Source organism: Capra hircus, chromosome 18 (genome assembly GCF_001704415.2).
Source record: "Capra hircus breed San Clemente chromosome 18, ASM170441v1, whole genome shotgun sequence".
In the NCBI taxonomy this organism is placed as follows: Eukaryota; Metazoa; Chordata; class Mammalia; order Artiodactyla; family Bovidae; genus Capra; species Capra hircus.
In genome coordinates this window covers 64,794,232-64,816,616 of record NC_030825.1, presented here as the reverse complement: position 1 = coordinate 64,816,616, position 22,385 = coordinate 64,794,232, and the positions used below count along the sequence as shown (strand labels likewise).

The window sequence follows — 22,385 nt, the reverse complement described above, 5'->3', positions numbered from 1 at the left end:
ACACTTGATTGGTTTATGTCCTGTGAAGGCTTGCCCCAGCTTCTGGACCGGAGATTAAAAAGCACTCAGCGGCCTCCGCTGTGTTTATTGACACAGTACTAGATTCATTGATACAGTACTAGAAAGAGGTTCACTGGAGGGTCGGGGCCTCAGCAGGGAATCCCGGGGCTGGAAAAGCGCGGGGTCTTCCCCAGTTCACTAATTTTCCAAATGATGTTGACAAAGCTCAAAAAGGATCTGGGAGCAGGTCTGGGGCTGGAAGTGGGACGTCACCCTAAGCCAGGCTGGAGAGGTCAAAGAGTTCTGTCGGCCGAGCTCAGCGCCACAGCGCGCTGTGCCAGGAAGACTTTATTCTGCGCCTCCTGAGGGAAAGGTAGAAGGGGAGGTGAGACACATCTCTCCCCTGTGTTCTTTTTCATACTCTCCAGGACCCCTTCCCAGGGGCCAGGCCTGGCTCACCGTCTGTATCTGGCGTTTGAGTTCAGAGATGAGGCGTCCATATGAGTTAGCCAGGGCCACTGTATACGCCATCAGGATGCTAGCGGAGATAAAGTGGAAGCCACTCCGCAAACGTTCTCAGAATATCTTCCACGTAGGGCTTTTTAGAAAGCAGGGGTCTGGACCTCCTCCTTCAGACTCAAGGAGTCGAAGCATCCCAGCCCCGTCCTTCCCGCAGACCCAAGAGTTTGGGCCCCAACCCCCTTCTCTCTCGGAAGCAGGCAGCGGGACCCCAGGTCAGACATTCAGAATCAGACCCAGGAGTCTAGCGCCCTCACCTGGAGATCAGCAGAAGGGGCACAGCAAAAGCCTGGGTACCCAGGAAGAAGAGAAAATTCTGGGCCGTCTGAGGCAGTTTGCAGATAGACTCGGGGATCGCCACCCAGATGGACGACTGACCCCGGAATGGACCACACAGCTTGGAAGGCGGGATCCTGGAGTCAGAGACAGGCAGAGGTCAAGGATGGCCCAAAGTCAGAACCCTGGACAGGAGGGTGGAGGGTGGGAGAGGCCGGTACCTCCCACACTTACAGGAAGATGCTGTAAAGCACAGGAACGGCGGAGATGGCCAGACCCAGGAGAAGGACCAAGGGGAAAAAGAAATTCACAGTGGAGGCTCGAAAGGTGCGGGAGGCCGGGGAGCAGGTGGAGAAGAGGGTGATCTGGCAGGAGGGGATGAGGGGAATATGAGACACAGGAATCTGAGCCCCAGACTCTCCTTCTCCACCATCCAGGAGCCCTATTCCCTGGCCCCCTCTCCTCAATCAGGAGCCAGGAACCCCAGTTCTTTTCCACCATCAGACAAGAGTCCAGGTCCGTCCCCCACTTCCCTCATACCTAACAATTGGGATGCCCTGGACCCTTCCTCTCACATCCAGGGATCTGTCCTCCAGACCTGTGCTCTATCAGAATCTTGTAGTCCGGGACCCCGGCATCCTCCCTCACCAGGATTCGGGAGTCACATCCTTAAGTACTCTCTTCTCCCAGAATCCAGAAACCCAAGCCCCAGTACCTCCCCGCCTCAGACCCAAGGCTGCTCCCCACCGCTCACCTTCTTCAAGTAGAAAAGCAACAGGAACTTCACCGTGTTGAGCAAAGGCAGTAAAGGGCAGAAAAAACTCCCCACCCAGACCACCGTCTGTGCGTAGATGAGCCCCAGCACTTCGTCAGGCACCTGGAACTCCTGGGTCCTCGCGAAACGGCCCAGCGCCCCGGGACAGAGGCCACAGAGCAGCCTGAGGGGCAGGGTGAGACCGGCCCAATCAGAGGCGGGCCGGCCACGGGTTTCCCCGCCTTCACCGTCCCACCCACCAATCGGAAGGGAGCCCATCTGGAGGCGGGGCGAAACTTCCCAGGCCCGGCGGGGGTGTGTGCCTAGGGGGCGGGGCTTGAGTGGAGTGAATAATCGTGGCTGTAGGGGGCGTGGTCTGCGGGCCTAGGGCAGGGGCGGGGCCACAGCAAGGGGAGGGATTCGCACTTCCGAGGAAACTGGATGAGCAGGATGACTGCCAGGCCGGTTAGCAGATCAAATAGCAGGAGTTTGTACATCTCCTGTCCCAGGCGGGTCTCCCAGCACTGAGGGAGGAAGAACAGGTCAGAAAGACCTCAGGACCCTGTAGACCCAAACAGCTGAATCTCCAAATTGCAAAAGTATGAGACTCTATCAATACTTTATCTGGGGGGGCGGGGTCTTTCTTCTTTTTAAATATCCATACCCCTGTCCTCATGGGGAAGGTATTCTAGCACCGCAAGCTCCTCTTTCCTCCCAAACCAAGAATCTGGAACCCACCGGGCTCTTCCTTTCCTTCAAGGACCCCAGGAGTCCCGCATCCTCACCGGAAGTTCTTGGTAATTATAGCCACAGGTTTTGCACTTATTATCCTCCGCATCGCCCCCGCAAGTGATCTTACTCCAGAGAGAGACGAGCAGGACCAGCAGAGAGACCAGGCGGAGAGACACTGTCCTGGCAAGTGGAAAAGAGAAAAAGGGCATCAACACTGATGGAGCGCCCACCGTGTGCCCGGATTCTCCTGTGTGGAGCGTGCTCACAGTTCTCCCCACTTCACAGATGAAGAAAACTGGGGCTCAGTGACAAGAGGAGTCGGGATCTGAATCCAGATCCCACCGGATCCCATATCTTGACGATGTCAGTCTCTTATTTGGTAGAACCAATGTCCCTTGGCCAGACCCAGCCCACGCCAGGAGTCCAGAACCTGAGTAGGATAAATACGATCTGGCGACTCCTGGTGTAGCCCTCCAGGGGGGCAATGAGCTTGAACACAGGGGGCAGCACGAAATTGGCCACGGAGATGAAGATGGACGGAAGGTAATCGACCACGAGCTTCAGTACTGGCGTCCGCTGGATAAGAGGCTTGTTCTAGAAGGGAGGGTGGACCAAGAGAAGAGACTCTGCGGTCCTGCAGGGGCCATGCTTACCATTATCCTCCCCCAGCCTCTTCTTCCTTCAGCACCCTGAAAGTCCACGGTCCAATCATAACCACCACCACCAACAACACACGGACCCCAATCCTTCCTCTCTGAGATTCCAAGAATCAGGCTTCAGTCTCCTCCACCCTTGGAAAGGTAGGTCCCAGGGCCTTTCCTCCCCCAGGGCCCTGCACACCTGCAGCCCCACAGTGGTCTCGGTAGCCCAGTAGACGCCGTAGAAGGCTGCCCCCAGGAGCGCCAGCACCACCAGGTTGACCAGCAGGCGCACCGACCACAGCCTGGCTTGTTGGCCCACGGTCCGCACCGCAGCCTTGCGCCGCACTCGCGCTTCCTCCAGCTCCACCTAAGGCCGGAAGAGACGTCCACTTGTGTTCCACTGCCCCAGGTCCAGCCTGGGGTCCACGCTCAACGGGAACTGATGTTGCATCGGCTCCCTAAGAACATCTATAGTCCTGACCAGCCCATCCAAGACCCTCCGGATTGACAATTTAAAACTGACTCCGCCCTTTCAAGGCCCCACCCAACACATCAAGCTCCTCCTAGGGCCCGCCCAGCACTTCACTCTACCAAGCCTTTTCTGGCCACGCCCTGCTCCTAACTGTGAACTGAGCTAGCTCTTTCCTGTACCCCTGACGTCAGGCATACCTGTAGCTGCCTTCAGCCCTTTTCCCTCAAGGCCTGCCTCCTAAGAAGAAAGCTCCGCCCAGCATCTTTCTGGAGGCCCCGTTCCTGGCCCAGGCCCCGCCCATTCTCTCAACCCCGCCCCTTCGGGTGCCCCGTGCTCGCAGGGCCCCACCGCTAAGCGGACCTGCAACTCATATAGGATCAGGCGCTGGCGGAGTCTCACGTGGACCTCCCCGCTGAGTCCAAAGTTCCAGGCGGAGAACACGCGGTGGCTGTAGCGGGTCAGGGCCTCTGATTCAGCCAACAACGTCTGCTTCAGCCCAGACACCGAGCTAAGAGAGGGGAGAACCGGGAGATGGAGTGTAGGCAAGACATCTGTGAGCAGGGGGACACCCCTCCCATCTTAGGGGGCAAATAGGGAAAATGAACGCTGAGACACAGGGCACTTGGAGAAATGCTACCTGATGGAGACACATCCAAACACTGATGCCAAAGACTAACGAGATTCAGAAACAGACCTGGAGGACCGACCCCGGAAAGGAGGGACAGACACCTAGGAGAGGCCAGCTCTCCTGAGGAGGGACAGAGGCCCTGGAGGACAGACCCCCAAAAGGAGAGACAGACACCTAAGAGAGAAGGCCAGCTCTTCTGAGAAGGAAACAGAGGCTCTGGAGAGAGATTCAGAGGGGAGACTGAGACCCCAAAGTGGCAGAGGTTGCAAGAACGGGGGACAAAGACTCAGTAAGAGAAAAGGAGATGGGGAAAGCTGGGTTCAGAGGAGAGGCCCAGAGGCAGGAGGAGCAGGTAGAGAGACGGGACAAAGACCTAGGGAGGGGCTGGAAAGCCTGAGAAAAGGACTAAAACAGAAAACTAAAGGGACAGAAAGACTCCACGTCCACCTTCACCACCCCCGGTGCCAGCCCCCATCACCCCCGTGCGCACCCACCTGCCCTCCTTGCTTCCACCTGTGCCCTCTCGCCCGGCCCCCGCTCGCGAGCCCCTCGAACCTTCCTTTTACGAGGATCCGTGGCATTCCCGCTTAGAACCTACTCCACAGCCTCTGCCTACCCTGTCTCAAGTGCCTGAGTCTTCTCTGTTCACCTGGCTGCCTCCCTGCCACCTTTCCAGCCCAGAGGTCACCTCCTCAGAGAGCCCTCTACTGGCCACTCCACGTAAAGACGGTCCCCACGAGTTATTTTGTATCAAAGAGGGCCGGCAAACCATGGCCCTGAGACCAAGTCTTGTTTTTTGTCAATGAAGTTTTACTGGCGCACAGCCACGCCCACTCGCTCGCCCGCTGCCACAGCCGCTTTGCCCAGCAGACTGTAGTTGAGACGGAGACCACGTGACCCGCACAGATGCCACTGCCTCCCACCTGGCATTCCCCCTTTTACCAGCAAAACAAAAAATTTGCTGATCCCTGGTCTGTCAAATCCTCTCATTTGTTTTTTATGTAGTACCAGCTCCCAAACGGCAAATGCTGACTGGCTTGTTTATTTAAGTCAGTCTCGAAATTTATCTCCCCTACTTGACTATAAGCTGTACCCCCTCTGGTGTCCCTGGACCCCAGCACACACTCACTCTCTCTCTCTCTCTAAGTCGTGTTTCTTTCTTGACCCTAGTCCCTTCCTTTGGGAGTCTTGCAGGCTTGCCTGAGTGCTGGTGAGTCTCAGATTTTTAACTTCAGTGCAGACTCCTCCTCCACCACCCCCGGTGCCAGCCCCCATCAACCCCCAAGTGCACCCACCTGCCCTCCTTGCTTCCACCTGTGGCCTTTTGCCCAGCCCCCACACATGCAAATGCCTACTCAATATTCCCTCATAATCTACTGATCCAAAACTGCACCCTGGATATTCCCTGCCCAAAGCCTGCTCTTTCTACAGCCCTCCCCATCTCAATGTCATTCTTTTCTTGTTTGTTTTGGAGCCATTGGTCATTATTTTGTTTAATTTTTGGCTGCACCCTGCGGCATACAGGACCTTAGCTCCCTGACGAGGGGTTGAACCTGCGGCCCTACAGTGGAAGGCAGAGCCTTAACCACTGGACGGCCAGGGAAGTCCCAACACCTAGAGTCGTTCCCAACTTCTATCATTCACCACATCCCTCTTCCAATTATTAGGGAGTCTCGTGGGCTTTAGTCTCAACATATATAGGGTCTCCCTTTATATAAAGAACAAAATGGGCCAAAAGCAAGCTATAGTGTTGATACAGGTGATGGTGGTCGGAGGCGGGGCAGTGGACCATCACCCTCTAACATGCCATACAGTCCACCCACTCGTTATGGTCTATTGCTCGTTACTTGTCTCTCCTGTTAAAATGTCAGCTCCACCTGGACCAACCAGACTCTGTTGGATTTTTTTTTTTTGCTCTATTTTGCCACATGCCTAGAACAATGCTTGACACATAGTATCTGCTCAGTTAATATCTATCCCTGAGTGAATGAATCACCCCTGTTTATTTCCTATTCAGCCACTCTCCCCTCCAGAAAAGATGCAATTAATTTCCTTGTTTGTTTCATATCTTTCCCTCCCGACTAGACTAAGTCACAGGAGGGAGACATCTGTCTTCATCCTCGGCCTGGAGCCAGTCATGAAGCATTTTAAAATCCGATTGCAATTCAAGGAGAGAGAAAGGGACCCCGCAGCGGAGCGAGACGCAGGCCTATGCAGGAGGGCACTCCCCCCACCGCTCCTCCCCGCCACGGTCCAGGGGCTCTGGGTGCAGGGGTGTCGCTGACCGGTGGAGGATGAGCAGCAGGTAGAGGAGGCCAATGGCGAAGGCAGCGCAGAGGTAGGTGATGGTCAGGCGTGGGCGGGGCGGGTAGAACCCGTAGAAGAGAGGAGACCATTCTAGAAAACCCTGCGGAAGGAAAGGCAGGACAAGGGGGCTCAGGGAGCGGGCCACCAGGGTCGGGGGGCCCTGAGGATCCCGGGACCCAGGCACGCACCTCTCCAGAGAGCAGGTTGAAAAGCTCAGTAGCGAAGGTGACCAGGCCGTGGGAGCCGGGGTTGTAGGAGCCGCAGGGCGAGGAGGCGTTCGGGGCAGGGGGACCCGGGGGAGTCCCCTCCAACCAGGTGGGCAGCAGAACCATGCAGGCCGTCAGCACCGAGGCCAGCACGTTGAGCAGCAGCAGGAAACGCAGCAGCGAGAAGTAGGACTCGGTGCCGGCGCCAAACTGTCCTGCAGGGGGCAGCAGAGAGGCCGCGGGCTCGGCTCCCATGCGGTCCTGGCCCGCCGGCCTCGGACCCCACACCTCCTCCCCAGACCCGGGGGCCCAGCCCCACACCTCCTCCCCAGACCCGGGGTCCCAGCCCCACACCTCCTCCCCAGACCTGGGGGCCCAGCCCCGCCTCCCTCAGACCCAGGGGTCCAGACCCCACACCTCCTCCCCAGACCCGGGGGCCCAGCCCCACACCTCCTCCCCAGACCCGGGGTCCCAGCCCCACACCTCCTCCCCAGACCCGGGGATCCAGCCCCGCCTCCCTCGGACCCGGGGGTCCAGACCCCACACCTCCTCCCCAGAGCCGGGGATCCAGCCCCCACACCTCTTCCCCAGACCCAGGGGTCCAGCCCCCACACCTCCTTCCCAGACCTGGGGTCCCGGCCCACCTCCCTCGGACTCGGAGGTCCAGACCCCACACCTCATCCTCAGATCCGAGGATCCAGACCCCACACCTCCCCAGACTCGGGGGTCCAGCCCCGCCTCCCTCGGACCCGGGGGTCCAGACCCCACACCTCCTCCCCAGACCCAGGGGCCCAGCCCCACCTCCCTCAAACCCAGGGGTCCAGACCCCACACCTCCTCCCCAGACCCGGGGGCCTAGCCTCACCTCCCTGGGACCCAGGTTTCCAGACCTCAGATCCTCCTCCCTCGGACCCAGAGGTCCAGGCCCCCAGCCCCTCCTCTCTCAGGCCAGGAGTCCAGTTCTGCCCCAAGTCGCCAGCCCAAACCCCATCCCCCGTACCCCCAATCCTCTTCAGCGTCCACGCCCAGGGCTGCAGGGAACGCAGGCCTTCCCGCACCTTCTCCTTGGACCTCCGAATCAGCCGAGTCCATTGGGCCCCTGTGGCCCCTGCGCCCTGGGCCACTCGGTCCCTGGCAAGCCTCTCTCTGGGGGGGAACAGAGTCAGAAACAGAACCGTAGCGACGCGGCCGCCCCGAATGGAGACCACCGACAGGTGGAGGCAACCCAGCCGCCGGGCGTCCCTAACTGGGCGTGCTCCGTAGCAATAAAAAGGAACACGCCTACGCTAAACCTAAGACGGGAAACAGACTGCAGGGGTCGATTCAGAGAGACCCAGAGCAAGCACAAAGTGTTCAGGGATGCACACAGAGATGGCGAAGCTGTGAAGAGAAGCAAGGAAGCGATCCTCTGCAGAAGTCTGGGAAGGAGATGGGGGGTGCCCCAGGTGGAAGTCATCTGGATCCTCGCTTTGGGAAAAGTCTGTAAGCCTCTGCATGATGCCTCATGCACTTTTCTGTCGGCAAATATCAGCATAAAATTAAAAAAAAAAGGTAGGTGTGATACTGTGACTTATAATAAGAAACATTTCATAGTGTATGATATCCCACGTGGAACCTAAAAGAACTGAACTGAAAGTTCCCTGGTAGTGCAGTGGTTAGGACTTTGTGCTCTCACTGCTGAGGGCGGAGGTTCAATCCCCGGTCGGGGAACTAAAAATCCCACAAGCTGCACGGAACAGTCAAAAAATGAAATGAAGTGAAATAAAAAACTGAACTCACAAGACAGGAGGATGGTGGTAATCAGGGGGTAGAGTAGGTAAATGCTGATGTTGGTCAAGGAGGACAAACTTCCAGTTAGAAGATGAATGAATTCTGGGACTCTAAAGTAGAGCTCGGTGATCACAGCTCACAGTTCGGCACTGTATACTTGAAGGTTGCCCACAGAGTAAGTGTTCTCACAACAGAAAAACAAACAGCAATTATGTGACATGGTGGAGATGTTAGCACGACTGTGGTGATCATTTTGCAACATATAAGGGCATGTGTGACGCTGTACACCTCACACTTATCAGATGCTATCTGTCAACTGTATTGAATAAAGCAGCGGGCGCGAGGACTTCCCTGGAGGTCCAGTGGTTAAGAGAAGATAAAATAAAAAGAACTATATTATTTGGTCTTCCTCTTGTTAGCACAGGGCTCCTAAAGCCTAGAATTTCCTAAGTGGTGAGAGTGATAACCGTGTCTTTTTTATGTGAATGAGGTTGTATCTCCAGGTAGAGAGTGTTACAGCTGAGCTGCGTTGTTGGACACCCAGCCGGAGTCAGAGCATTGCCTGGCATGAGGGAACCTCCCCACACCTCGGGACTAGTGTCCAGATTATATAAGGAGCAAGGGTCAGTGTCAAGGGTCACCTGAAGAGCGCCCAGGGCCCTGTTCTCGGAAGGGCCTCCGGCTTACTTTTACTGCTGAGCCATATGCATAGTAACTGTTGAACAAGAGACCCAGCTTTCACTGCGTCCTGCAAATTATGTAGCAGGACAGGGGAAAGAAAGACATAACAGTGGTGGGAGGCAGAGGCCGACATAAAGCTCAGAGAGAAAGAAAACAAGTGAAGGACAGATTTCAAACAGAGGCAGTCAGGCTTGGAGGGAGGAACAACAGACGACACGGAAGCTGGGAGAGAGAGAGCACCAGGACTCCTGCAGACGGGACTCCTTGGAGCCTGAGAAGCGCCAACACTGACGGGAGGCAAGGAAACCCAGAGGGGCGGCTGGGAGAGGGGCAGGGGCAGACGGGCGGCCAGAGACGGGGGCGGAGCGGCCAGCCGGCGGCGAGGAGGCCGGGCCTGGCGGGGGCCTCACCTGTGTGCCCGCCTGGCCGCCATGGGCCACGGCAGTTCCCGGGAGGCGCCGGGCCCCGGCTGCTCCTCATGTGCGGCATCTGCGGAGGTCTGCATGCTCCTCCATGCCTCGTCCTCAGCATCCTCAGCCCCCCAGGGCAGCACCCCAGGGCCTCGGTACCGAAGGGTGGCAGCGCTGGGCAGCTCATTCAGCACAGAGGACAGCGACGGGCCTGCGCAGGGACGGGGCGCTGGATGGGCTCGGGACCCAGGCACCCGCCCCGCTCCCCCCGGGGGTCCGGGCCCGGAAGTGCAGATCCCCGCCCCTCCTCCGTCAGACCGGAGGGGGGGGCGTGGTCCAGGCCTCCAGCCCCTCCCCCTTCAGACCCGGGGGTCCAGGCCCCCCGCCTACCCCCTCAGACCCGGGGGTCCAGGCCCCCAGCCCCTCCTCCCCCCTCAGACCCAGGGGTCCAGGCCCCCAGCCCCTCTCAGACCCGGGGGTCCAGGCCCCCCGCCTACCCCCTCAGACCCGGGGGTCCAGGCCCCCAGCCCCTCCTCATCCCTCAGACCCGGGGGTCCAGGCCCCCCGCCTCCCTCCTCAGATCCGGGGGTCCAGGCCCCCAGCCTCTCCTCCCCTCTCAGACCTGGGGGTCCAGACCCCCACCTCCCTCCTCAGACCTGGGGGTCCAGACCCCCGCTTTCCCCCCCAGACCCGGGAGTTTGGACCTCCAGCCCCAGACACCGCCCCTCCCCGCCCCCCCCCCCCTCCAAGCACCCAAGAGTGGCCGCTCCCACCTCGGGCTGAGGGCTGGGCTCCGGACTTCCTTCCCCTCTTATTCGGTTTGTGACTCTGGCCCCTGCCAGCCCTCAGACATCCCCGCCTCTAGCGCTTTCCGCCTCCCAGGCTCTGGGTCTGCGCACTCCTCCCGGGAGCTCGAAGTCCCGGCCCCTGGGTCCCCTCTGCCCGGGGCCCCCGTTCTCCGCCTCCCCCAGGCCGTCTCCCCGCCAGGCAGACAGGACCCGACCTTCTCCAGGCCCCCGACCTGTTCTGGCCGTCCGGGGTGCCGGCCGCCCCTCCACGGAGCCCCAGGCCTCCATGGCCCGGCCGCCGATCCGTTTCCGTCTCCAGGGCCCCCGAGCCGGGACCGCCCCGGGCGAGGGCGGGGCCTGAGGCGGGCGCGCACCTGGCAGCCAGGTGGCCGGAGGCAGCGCCCGCTCCTTCCCGTAAATTTCAGGGCCGCTGCTGCTGGAGCCTCCTGGGAGCTGAGGTCCACAGAGGCCCGGGCGGTGACACCTCGCGGCGGAATGCTGGAGGGATGCGGTCCCCCCACCCTGGCTGACCGTCCACAGACATCCCACAGTCTCCGTGTGACACTTTATTGGGAGAGATTTACACATTCTGAGCCTGTCTCAGGCCCGAGGATGACAGGAGGCTACAGGAGCGCGGGGACCCTTGGCTGGCTCAGATGGAACCCACGAAGGCCAGGACGTCTGCACCGCGGCTTCTCCCTTCCAACAGGGTCACCCTCCGAGCGGGTCTACCGAGAAGACGTGGAGCGAAAGCGGCCAGAAAGCGCCCACTTCCCCCCACCCAACTCCCGGACCCGCCCTGAGGCTCCAACCCCCACACCGAGCAGCCAAAGCAAGGCCATCCGCCCAAGAAGCCCTGTGGCCCACCAGCCCCAGTGCAGCGCGAGACACAGCCCTCTGAACAGCAGGCCCAGGCAGGGACAACGGAGATTCTCTCTGGGCACTTAGCTTGATTTTTACGGGAGGGAAAACTGAGCATCGGGACGAGGGTGGTGGCAGCCAGGGAGGCAGGCGCCCCCCGCCTTGGTCTGTCAGGCAGGGCGCAGAGCCGGGAATCCTCTCCAGGTCCCGGGCCAAATTCCGGCCTCTTCTTGGGAAGGGCGGCGGCAGCCTGGTTCACGGGATTCCCAGGCCAAAGCGAGGGGCCGATCGACCGGCAGACGGTGTGTGGCGAGCGCTCACTCCTCCCGGAGCTTTCCCGAGGCCGGGCTGGGGGCCGGGGCCCCCGACTTCCGCCGCCCGGGGCCGCCCCGGCCCAGCGCCAGCCCCAGCCCCAGGGCCGCCAGGGCCAGGACGTGGATGCAGAAGTAGACCGAGGCCCAGTAGCGGAGCGTGTCGCGCAGCGAGAGCAGCACGAAGCCCATGCACATGTAGTCGTAGGCCCGCATCTTCAGGAACCAGTGCGCCCAGTCCCAGGCCTTCTGGCCCCCGGGGCCCAGGCGCCAGCGCAGGGCCGACTCCAGCTGGCGCTCGGCTGCCAGGCACAGCGGGATGGTGAGGAAGCTCAGGTAGTAACCAGGGTGCAGGCCGTGCCAGTAGGCGCTCAGCAGCATGGTCCACGCACTCCTGCGGGGGGGGGGGGGCGCGGGGCGCGAATCAGGGCTTGGGGTGCAGACCCCGGCCTCCCCGCGCAGGCACCGGGCCAGGCCCCTCCCCCCTCAGACCCGGGGGTCCAGGCCCCACACCTCCTCCCCCCTCAGACCCGGGGGTCCAGGCCCCACACCTCCTCTCCTCTCAGACCCGGGGGTCCAGGCCCCCATCCTCTCCTCCCTCAGACCCAGGAGTCTCTACTGTCTTCTCAGCAACCCCCCCCAACACTCTCCCCTCGGGACCTAGGAATCAAATCCCTGCCACTTCCTAAGGATTTGAGGATCTAGGAGTATAATTCCTGACCCGCGAAGACTCAGACATCTCCAGCCATGGTCCCTTCTTACTGATTCCAAAAACGCTAGCCCGTGAAGACCCACAGATTCAGGCCCCAACCCCCACTTCCACCGGGTGCCCACAAATCACAGCAGGCTCTGCCAGGGTTGTGTCTGAGTTCCTGCCCATGGGCACCAAGGTTTGCCTCTGGCACGTCAGGGTGCTTAAAGTACAAATATGACCCTGATGCTGGGAATGATTGAAGGCAGGAGGAGAAGGGGCGGCAGAGGACGAGATGGCTGGATGCCATCACCGACTCGACGGATATGGGTTTGAGAAAACTTCAAGAGATTGTGAAGGACAGAGAAGCCTGGTGTGCCACAGTCCATGGGATGACAAAGAATCGGACACGACAGCAAAAAACCCAATGATGAGCACGACACTGACCGCTGTGTGGGGGTAGCTGGGGGAGGGCGCAATGTCCATAAAAAGGCTAAATCTCCCTGTTGTTTACGGTGCATCCTGACCTCACCTGGCAGCGAGGGGAAGAGGGAGGGATGCTCGGCAAGTGGCCTGACCTCGCTGAGCCTAGATCTCTTCATCTTTAAGATTTCCTACTTCCTAAATTTGTCAAGATCTAAATTTGTCAGTTTATCTTATCTTTACAGAAAGTCTCCACTCAGGAATTACCAGGTGAGTGAAGGACAATGAAAGCTGCTCAGGGCTCACATTAAGTGCATTTAACACTTTATCTCACTTATTCCTCAGGTCAACCTGTGACACAGGTTAATAGCATTACCCCCGCTGAAGAGTTGGGGACACTGGGTCATGGGGAGGGACAAACTGGGAGTTCTGGGTTAACATATATACACTATATAAAATAGATAACCAACCAGGACTTAATGTATTGGCTACTGTATAGGGAATTCTACTCAGTACTCTGTAATAACTTATAAGGGAAAATAATCTGAAAAAAAAAAAAAAAGGATCGGGAACTCCCTGGTAGTCCAGTGGTTAGGACTCTGCCCTTTCACTGCTGGGGTGGGTTCAGATCCTGCAGGTTGCAAAGCACAGTGGGAAAAAGCAAGAAAAAAAAAAAAAGAAAAAAAATATTATAACTAAATCACTTTGCTCTACATGTGAAACGAATACAACGTTGTAAATCAACTATACTTCAATTAAAAAAAAAACTAGAAAAAGCAAAGCATGTAGGGTAATTTTTTGAGAGAGGAAAAAAGAGTTGACGGAACAGAGGTCAACCAACTGCTTAATGTTTCTTAGGTACTGGCAGGGTCACGATTCCAGAAGGTCTAGCCATCGAGTCCATAGGACTCGGTGCACTGCGCCTGTGCCACGCGGCCGGCTTTACAGAAGCAGAAACGGAGGCCCGAAGAAAGAGGAACGAGCTTACCTCGGGAACGCAATCCGAGCCGCAGCCAGAGGCTCAAGAAACTACAGCTCCCATGACCCTCAGGGGCGGAGGCCCGCTTGGGGGAGCCGCAGGGCGCCGCCGGGGCAGCTGGGAGGTGTAGTTACACGCCGTCCTCCGCGACAGGCGGGCTCACCTGAGCACGTAGGAGCGGGCGGGCGCGCTCTTGTATATGTACTGCGCCAGCCACCACTGCACCGTCATGTTCCAGTACCGCATGCCCTCCCGCACTCTCACGCAGAAGTCTGTGTTGTAGCAGTCGATGTTGCGGATGGCCTCATAGTCGTACTCCAGGGAAGCTGCCATCTCCGGACTGGGGGGGTGGAGGACGAGGGTGGGGGACAGACATGCAGCTCAGCCAGGCCCCCTCCCGACGCTGGCTCCTGTCCCAGCCCCGGACGCTAAGGAGGGGAGTCTGGCCAGGCAACAGCTCCCTGGCTGTGGCATTTGCTAGGGCAACAGGGGAGGGGAGCCCAGAGGGTGCATTTTGGGGGGGGGATGTGCACAATTCCACAGCAATAGGATTCTCTTTCTCTTGGGAAGGAGGCCTGCAACAGCCAGGAAAAATCTGCAAGGGATACAGTTGCTAAGCTATGAGTCCTTAGCAACCTGACCTGCCAATGGTCTCAGATGTTGGGGTAAGGCCATCCCTTAGCACCCAAGCTCAGCATATCCAGAGAAGCCTCCAAGTAGTCCTTTCTAAATTCCTTAAACCCTTCCCTGGCTGGGCAAACAGCAGCCCTAACAGCGAGGTGGTCCGTGGTTGCTAGGGAGATGTTCTAGGCCTGCCTGCCACCTAGATGGTCTCTGTTGCTAGGGAAAGGGCATTTCCTAGCGACAAGCCTAGGATGCTTTAAAAAAGCGTCCTGAAAAGGCGTTTCCTGGCTATCAGTCCATATGACTGTTCTAGAAAGATCAGCTCCAGTAATACAGCGGTTCCTGGGTCACTGGTGCCAATGCTCCCAGCAGAAGGGGATTATCACTGACCTGCCTGAACCACTGGCTGCTTCTGATAACAGAAGCGGGGCTCCCATTAAGAGCAGGGCCCAGAAGGTTTAGAAAAGCTTTCAGCTCCTGCCTGACATATTCTGGGGGATACCCTCTAGCAACTGGAGGCTTGCCTTTGGTTACTCTGGCAGAAGGAAGAAATGTTGCGTGGGGGGCGCCACTTCCCCCACAATGGAATGGCTGCTGTGACTACGAGGGGACGGCCCAACCCTAGTAAGGAGTCATTCAAAGTTTACATCAAGGGGCTGCTTTTCCAGCCCCAGCCTGAAGGCCAGAGGACGGCTGCAGGGAACCGAGGGAGGGCCCACTCCTGACTGCCAGGGTGCCACCTCCCCAGGAACACAGGAGCATCGTATCCTTAGCAACAAGGGAGTCCCTGGTTACTAGCCGTGTGATCTGCCTCATGATGAAGGAGCTAGGGGTGTAGCTTCACCAGCAACAAGCTTAACCCACAGTTACTGGGGCTTCTGGCGGTTACTAAGAATGGTGTCCCCCCGGCCAGAGGCCAGCATGGTGGAGAATGCCATTTCTGGGACTTCCCAGGCGGGTAAGGATCCGCCTGCTAACACAGGGGGCTGACTCGGGTTCCATCGCTGGTCTGGGAAGACCCCAGACGCCCTGGAGCAGCTGAGGCTGTGGGCAACAGCTCCTGAGCCTGCGCTCCCCAACGAGAGAAGCCACCGTAAGGAGAAGCTTGCCCCCCCTAGACGAAGAGTAGCCCCGCCTCGCCCCAACCAGAGAAAGCCTGTGCTCAGCAGCCAAAAATAAATAAAGAGAATGTCATTTAAAACAGAGGCTGTTATGTGGTGACATCTCACAGGGAGGGCCTGCTTGCTCCCAGCAAAGGGGGCAGTTTAGGGGATGCTGTTTCCATAGCAACACAGGCAGGAAGGGGTAGTTCTGTTGCTAGGGAATGGTTTCCCTAGCAACAAGGGGCTGCTCCTCACTGCCCAGGGATGGCATCCTGAGCAACCAACAACAACCAGGTTACCGTGGTGACACTTCCATGGGAACAGAGGGGCAGCAGGGGGTTGCTAGAATACACCTTCCTTTTCCTAGCAACAGAGAGCAATTCATACCCCAGGGGGTGACAAGCACACAAGAGGGGGCGATCCGTAGGTTTCAGGAGTTTTCCTAGGACAGGGGAGGGCGGGCTGCGGTGGCCAAGAGCGACACTGCTGACAACAGGTGGGAGACCAGCCCCCCTCCTCCCCGCTCTCCTCCCTGCTAGGGGCAGGGCCAGCCCGCGGTGATGGGGCCAGCCGCGTCTTGGGACACCTCCCTCCCGCCGCCTGACCTGCTGGGGGGTGGGCATTGGAGGGTGGGGCCGCCCCCGGCCCGGGCTTTGGCGGCCACGGGGTAGGCCCCGAAGCCAGCGGCAATGCAGCCGCACTCGGCGGCAATCCAGGCCACGTAGAAGCGCATGCGGAAGGCGAAGAAGACGGGAACCATGTAGAAGAGGCGGGCGGGCAGCGGGCGGGCGTAGAAGGCGTCCTCGCGCACGGCCTCCAGCGGGAAGAGGTGTGACGAGAGCAGGAAGAGCAGGCCGAAGAGCGGGGCCGGCCAGGCGCGGCGCAACAGGGGCCGCAGGCTGGGCACGGCCCCCGGGAAGGGCTGCTCCAGCCAGTCCAGGTAGGTGCGGTAGCGGAAGAACGGGCCTGTGGCGGGAGGGCGGCCGCGGTCAGACGCTGGTGCGCGCGGGGGCGCCGGGCAGAGCGCCGGCCCCGGGGCGGGGGAGATGGGCCGGGAACCGGGGAACCAGGGGCACCAGGGGCACCAGGGAGAGAGGAGAACGGAGAGCAAGGGAAAGCGGACAAAGGGGGAGACAGGGGGCTTGGCGGGAAAGAGGAACAGACAGACACTCAGGGAGCGTCTCTGACAGAGCAGTCTGAGAACCAGGGGGTCCCGGCACACTTGATGGAGACACACAGGCCGCACTTGGAGGGAGGCGGGCAGGGGGGCCCGGGGGTCAGGAACGGGGAGCGCAGCAGCGCGTCCCTTGAGGAAGACAGGGGCGTGAGAAGAAATCAGAGGGTTGCAGGGGCAAGGCCCCGGGTGGGGTCTGACCAGGGCTTTGGGTTTGGCTTTATATATATATATATATATTTTTTTTTTTTGGATAACGTCTGGTTTATCCACTCAAAGGAATACTACACAGCCATGAAAACAAACCAGGTACAAGCCCGTGCAGCCAACGTCTCGCATCCCATTGAGCAAATAAGGCAGCACAGAGGAACACATACTGTATCTGAGTCTATTCCCATAAAGCCCCAAAACAGACAACACTAACCTATGCTCTTAGAAGTCCACAGAGTGGCTACCCTTGGGAGACAGCAACCAGAAGGGAGCAGGAGAGACTAGTGCTGTGTTGGGAAGATTATTTGATGGGGTGCTGACCATATGCATGTTTCCCATTGGTGTAAAACCACCCACTTGTTTGCATACGTTGTGCACGCATGCGTGCGCGCTCAGTCACGTCTAACTCTCTGCGAACCCATGGACTGTAGCCTGCAGGGCTCCTCTGTCCGTGGGATTTCCCAGGCAAGAATTCTGGAGTGGGTAGCCATTTCCTTCTCCAAAGACTCTGGTTTGTTTTCCTCCGTGCTAGGGTAACCACTGTAGGCTCCCCGACCAGGGAAGGGCTAGATTATTATTTTGCTTTTTCAGGAGACCCCTCAGCCACTGAGCAGGGAGGGGCTGCAGAGGGACAGTGACGGAAAAGAGGGGACTGCTGCACTTTTTAGATAAAATGATGGCTTGGCCTGGGGAGCGAGCAGAGGGCTTTAACAGAAATGCGGAAAGTCTCACATGTCACAGAGGACCACACGCTGTATGATTCCATTTATAGAAGTTCAGGGTAGGCAAACACACAGAGGAAGTCAGTGCTCTCAGGGAATGGAGGCAGCTGGAGGTTTGGGAGACCATGGTAAAGGCTGCAGGGGTTCTTTTTGAGGTGATGAAATTGCCTGGGAGTCAGGCTGCACAACTCTGTAGAGAGACTCAAACCCAGCAAACTGGAGGTGGTTGTGAGTGGGTGAATATGGTAATTATAGCTCAATACAGTTGTTACAGAAGTCAAAACCTTCTACGAGGTCAACGGTGATGAAAAATATGTCCTGAAACTAAAAGTCGGATCATACGCTGTGAATCCTTGTGGCCTGGGTGGCAGACACATTAGGGTGACATCGATCTTTCTCCTTAATCTCCCGTGTGCTCCCAGTAAGCTACAAAGAGTCACTGAGGCAGAGAACAATCTGTGTCTACTCTGGAGGGGCCCTGGGGCCAGCGGGAGAGGGAGACAGGGACTGGGGCTCAGAGGCTCACCCTCAGAGCAGCAGAGGCTGGAATGAGGGGTGGGGTGGGGCAGAAACACAGAACAGACAGCAGAGTCTGGGCAGAGGCAGGCCCGGGGTGGGCACGCTCACCTGTCATGATTCCCACGTAGCAGTAGCTGTAGCTGAGGGTCTCCATCAGAGAGGGCACGTCCGGCAGCAACCCCAAGGGGGGCTCCTTGCTAAAGCCCGAGGCCATTTCCTTCCTCTGGGCCACGTGCAGGTCCTGAACTTCACTGGCCAGACTCACCAGCTGGGAGGAAGGGGCGTGCGGGAGGACAGCTCAGACCCCGGCCTCCTCACACCCACCTCCGGTTCACGACCGCCCTGGGCGGCCAAGGGCCGGGAGGTCCTGTGGGGCTGGGTGCCAAGGCGCTGCTCCTTGGGCAGCTCTGAGCATCTGACCACGGGTAAGGGCTCCCTCCTAGGCCCCTTGGTCTTTTTCTCTCTAAGTTCCATCTTTCCGTGTTCCCCTGCCGTTCACAGCTTTAGGTACCACCCATGCTGTGCCCTGGTGGGACTTCTCCAAGCCCCAGGCTTGTCCATCAAGCTGCCTCTAGGGAATTCCCCGGTGGTCCAGAGGTTAGGACTTGGTGCTTTCCCTACCGGGGCCCGGGTTTGATGATGCTTGGTTGGCAAACTGAGATCCCACAAGCCGTGCGGCATGGACAAAATAAATTAAAAAAAAAAAAGAAAAAGCAGCTGCCTCTTCTCATTAATACATGGATGGATGACTTCCGGGCACCTCGAATTTAACACATCCCAAGTGGAAAACAGTTTTAGCCATTCCCCGAAGTGGGTGTTCATCTGGTCTCTCCCCTCATCAAATGCCAGTCTTTGGGATTCTCCAGGCCAGAATACTGGAGTGGGTAGCCTTTCCCTTCCCCAGGGGATCTTCCCAACCCAGGGATTGAACCCAGGTCTCCTGCATTGCAGGCGGATTCTTTACCAGCAGGGAAGTCCCATCAAATGCCATCAGCATCCAAATGAGCTGCTTAGACTGGAAACCTTCCTCGCTCCCCAGGTCACGTCCCTGAGGTCTCTGGGCCTGTCCCTTTCGCTTTGCCTCCACCACTGGGCTGAGTATGTTTACCCTAGGCCCCCAGCCTGCTCTCTACCCTTCTGCACACACACCCCAGGCTGGCCCGACACCCACAGGTCTGTGTCTTCCAGCTCCAGCCAGGGTTCAGTTGCCAGATGGTGGAGGCAGGCAGGAGTGAACCTTGCGTTTGTATTCCTGTATTTTTAATCCCTCTATTGATAAGACCGCCTGGGGCCTGGCCGTGACCCTTGACCAACCTCCTCAAATCTACCCAAGTCCTTTTCCTTCTGGGCTCCCCTCCTCTCGTCCCCTTGGGCCCAGAAGCCTTCCTCATCCCGCCTTGGTCGAGGTAAACATCAACAAAAACGCGCTCCAGGTTCTCCTACGTGCCAGGCCTCCTGGTGGGGCCCTGATAAGCAGCCCCAGCCCTGCCTCAAGCCTTCAGTTTGTCAGTTGGACTTAGATAAAGGAGTCCCCCGTCAGCTCCCCTTACCCTTCCTGCTGCAGTTCCCTCAGCACCTGGAGGAAGTATTTTTAAACCTGTAAACCTGGTCACAGGTTTTCAGAAAAACCTCTTGCAGTGGCTCTTGGGCCCCCACAGGAAGAAGTCCAAACTCCGCACTGGGGCGAGCCAGGCCCTGCACAGCTTGGCCTGCGCTGCGGTCTCCCTTTGAGGGACAGTCCATGTGGCTAGCACACAGCTGGCGGCATGCGGCCGGCCCCCCTCCAAGCCCGCTGCTCCCTGTGTCCCGAGAGGCTCTGGTTTCCTCCAACTCCTAACCCACTCCTGCCCACTCTTCAGCTCCCGCCCGGGAACACAGGATGCTGGGCAAGCCCTGCCCGCCACTGCCGCCTGACCCTTCCATTCCCTGAAAGGTAGCAATGCGAGACCTTTCCTTCTGCGGCAGGGCCTGCAGACCTGTTTTCTCCCATCTTCCCAGGTCGTGGGAAGCCAGACGGGGTGTCCTGCTTTTGTGCCCTCAGCTCAGTACTCTCTGCCCAGAGCTGGGTTTTTTTTTTTTTCTTTTGTAACGTGGCTTGCTACAAAGATGCACTTTAGCCCAGCCACCCACTGACACCCACAGTTATATAGCTTTGGGTACCTTTTTACCCCGGGGAAGAGCTGAGAGGTGAAATCCTGCCTTCGGCGGAGTGAGTGGGAGAGACCGACCCGCCTCCTCTGCCTCCCCAGGGAGGAGAAGGTAAAGCTGGGCTGGTTCACGGGCACCCGGGGAGGGCTGGGGGTGTGGGGGGAGCCTGACCTTCAGTGTCAGCAGCAGCTGGACGGCGTTGGTGAAGGGCGTGGGAGTGGGCAGGCCCAGCAGGCTGAGCGCTCGGAAGAAAAGCAGGTAGGAGAAGGTCCAGGCGAGGGCCAGGGCGTGGCAGGAGCTGAGACAAGACAGGAGGCCTGTCACGCTGGGTGCGGGAGGTCTTGCCTCCGTCGCCCCTGGATTCCAGCTGCAGATCCCATCCCCCACCGCTCACCTTCAGAGATGGGGAGGTGGGTGTACGGGATGAACACGACTGAAAGAGCTGCACAAAAACGCACAGCAACAGAGAACAAGGAGGAGATGAAGAGAGGGGCTGCAGGGTGAAGACCCTTCATGCCTCCATTTGCTTCTGGGAGGGAGGGGGAGAGGCGAGGGAGAAAGAGAGGCCAGCAGCCCAGTAACGCCCTCCTCTCTCCTGAATCCATGACATGGACGTCAAGGGCCAGGACAGACACACAGGGACGAGACCCAGGAAAAGGCAGGAGAGGAGGAGAGACAGACCAAACACGTGACACAGAGAATCTCGAGGCACACAAGAGACATCCAGAGGCTGACGCGGAAACAGAGAAAGACCCCAAGAGGAAAGAGGTTGCATCCTCCACCTGCTCCGTGCTCCCCCTCCTCCTCCCCCTCCTCCTCCCACCAAATCCTCACCAGGGCTGGGCCTGAATGAGCGCCCAGGTCCCAAGGATGGTGACCAGGGAATGCAAAGTGTGGGGGCCACAGGTGAACAAGGTGAGCCCCAGGCCCACGGCTGCTGCCCCCCATCTCTTCAGCCCAGGTCCTGCGGGGAGAAGGCACAGCATCAGCGTAGAACTTTCCAGGGGGTCCCCCGTTCTGCCCACCCCCCCTTACTTTCCGTTGAGGAGGGAACCTGACTCACCAGCTTTCTTAAAGAGGAAGCCGATGGGGATGGAGATAAGAAGAACCACTAGATATGTCCATTCTTCCGGCGACATGTTCTAGGGGACGCGCAAACGTTCACAGTGAGAACCCAGGAGTCCGGCTGCCAGCCCCTCCTCCTTAGAGGATTTAGGAATCTATCCCCGTCTAAATCCCCAGTTGTCAAAGATCCAGGAATCCTACCCTCAGCTCCTCTCCTCTGAGAACACAGGGATCCTGACCTCCAGGCCCTTCCTCCTTTGAGGATAGAGGAAGTCACCCCCAGGACCTCTCTTGAGAATCCAGGCCCCCAGATCGCTTCTCCTCTGAGAACCCAGGAACCCAAACCTGCCGACCCCTTCTCCGTAGACGATCAAGCAACACCCAGCCCCTCTCTTCTTATCCCCGAGCTCCCCACTGCCTCCAAAAACACTGCTCTCTAAACCCCTGCCGTTCTTCGAGGGGGCCTCAGAGGAGTCCAGGTCTCCAGCCTCCACCTCTCTCCGAGCTCGGGTTCCTTCTCCTGTCTGAAGCCGGAGAGCCGGCCCGCTCCCCAGTCCCAGCCCGAGTCCCGGGGCGCGCACCAAGCACGGCTCATATCCGCTTTGGGCAAAGCCACAGGCGGTTACGCCACCCGGGAGCTCGACCATGCCACCCCGGAGCTCGGCCGGGCTCCCGGCGCCGCCCCCGCACCCCATCAGTCCGCCGATCCGCAGCGACCCCACACTGTCCAGACCCCTCCCGGTTTCCTGGGCGCCTCCACACCCCGGCCCACCTGGACCGGCGGTTCTGCGCCGCCCGCAGGGCAGGAGGCGGCCGAGCAGTCCTGGCCCGCTGGGTACCGTGGGTCCGGCCACGCCTACCCCGCCCAGCACGCCCCCGCACCCCCCAGCCTCTTTCGGGGGGCCTGCAGAGCTGCGCGGCCCAGGGTCGTGCGCACAGCGCCCAGCGGCGTCCGGGGCTGCGCGGGGAAGGAGCGCGAACGAGACGCAGACAGCACGACCCGGCGGCGGGACCCGGACTCGGATCTACCAGGCTGCGAGCACGCAAAGGGCGGGGCTTCGGCTCGGAAAGGGGTGGGGCCAGAAGCTTCGGGCTCCGAGGCCGCCGCGGGACCCGGGAAAGAGGCGGGGCCTGGAGCTGAGCTTTCAGAGGGAGGCGGGGCCTCCGCTCCCGGTTCCTTCGGCCAGAATCCGGGGGTGGTTTGGAGGCGGGGCCACAGGCTTCGGATTTTTTCGGAGGTAGTCGAATAAGTTCGGTTGTGGGCGGGGCCAAGAGCTTCGGCCGGACGTGGGCGGGGCCACAGCCTCGGCTCCCTTCGGAGGTAGTCGGGTAGAAGCGACCTTGGGTTGCTCATAGGCGGAGTCTCAGGTTT

At 59.1% G+C, this 22,385-nt stretch overlaps 2 protein-coding genes across 4 annotated transcripts; both read right to left on the bottom strand.

Annotated features, from left to right (window-relative positions):
- Nucleotides 55-10,787, bottom strand: TMC4 (transmembrane channel like 4). 2 transcript variants are annotated; one of them, XM_018063411.1, is made up of 15 exons: nt 10,399-10,787; nt 9,396-9,606; nt 7,535-7,680; nt 6,518-6,750; nt 6,308-6,429; nt 3,755-3,902; nt 3,122-3,289; nt 2,712-2,875; nt 2,335-2,461; nt 1,976-2,073; nt 1,550-1,733; nt 1,030-1,160; nt 777-932; nt 460-538; nt 55-362 (listed from the first exon to the last, which is right to left on the bottom strand). In XM_018063411.1, exons 1-15 carry the CDS (start codon nt 10,769-10,771, stop codon nt 294-296), a joined length of 2,409 nt encoding a protein of 802 aa, XP_017918900.1. In that variant the 5' UTR covers nt 10,772-10,787; the 3' UTR covers nt 55-293. The 2 variants fall into 2 exon arrangements, with proteins under 2 accessions (XP_017918900.1, XP_017918901.1); XM_018063412.1 differs by having other exon boundaries at nt 10,417-10,787.
- MBOAT7 (membrane bound O-acyltransferase domain containing 7) lies at nt 10,735-22,081 on the bottom strand. Of its 2 annotated transcripts, XM_018063454.1 has the most exons (8): nt 21,786-22,081; nt 21,012-21,090; nt 20,783-20,912; nt 20,120-20,246; nt 17,909-18,068; nt 15,781-16,141; nt 13,612-13,788; nt 10,737-11,749 (listed from the first exon to the last, which is right to left on the bottom strand). In XM_018063454.1, the coding sequence occupies exons 2-8, from the start codon at nt 21,085-21,087 to the stop codon at nt 11,362-11,364; spliced, it is 1,419 nt and encodes a 472-aa protein (XP_017918943.1). In that variant the 5' UTR covers nt 21,088-21,090; nt 21,786-22,081; the 3' UTR covers nt 10,737-11,361. The 2 variants fall into 2 exon arrangements, with proteins under 2 accessions (XP_017918944.1, XP_017918943.1); XM_018063455.1 differs by lacking the exons at nt 20,120-20,246; nt 21,012-21,090; nt 21,786-22,081 and having other exon boundaries at nt 10,735-11,749; nt 20,783-20,896.

Bases quoted from the DNA above. Each gene is read 5' to 3' on its own strand.
- TMC4 (XM_018063411.1), bottom strand. From the start codon at position 10,771: ATGTGTAAATCTCTCCCAATAAAGTGTCACACGGAGACTGTGGGATGT. The intron at 6,430-6,517 runs GTGCGTGCCTGG...TTCCTTCCGCAG, and splicing joins TCAACCTGCTCTCTGGAGAG to GGTTTTCTAGAATGGTCTCC. The intron at 3,290-3,754 runs GTCCGCTTAGCG...TTCCGGCCTTAG, and splicing joins TGATCCTATATGAGTTGCAG to GTGGAGCTGGAGGAAGCGCG.
- MBOAT7 (XM_018063454.1), bottom strand. From the start codon at position 21,087: ATGTCGCCGGAAGAATGGACATATCTAGTGGTTCTTCTTATCTCCATC. The intron at 18,069-20,119 runs GTCAGGCTCCCC...CCTTCCTCCCAG, and splicing joins AGCTGCTGCTGACACTGAAG to CTGGTGAGTCTGGCCAGTGA. The intron at 13,789-15,780 runs GTCAGGCGGCGG...CCACCCCCCCAG, and splicing joins CAATGCCCACCCCCCAGCAG to TCCGGAGATGGCAGCTTCCC.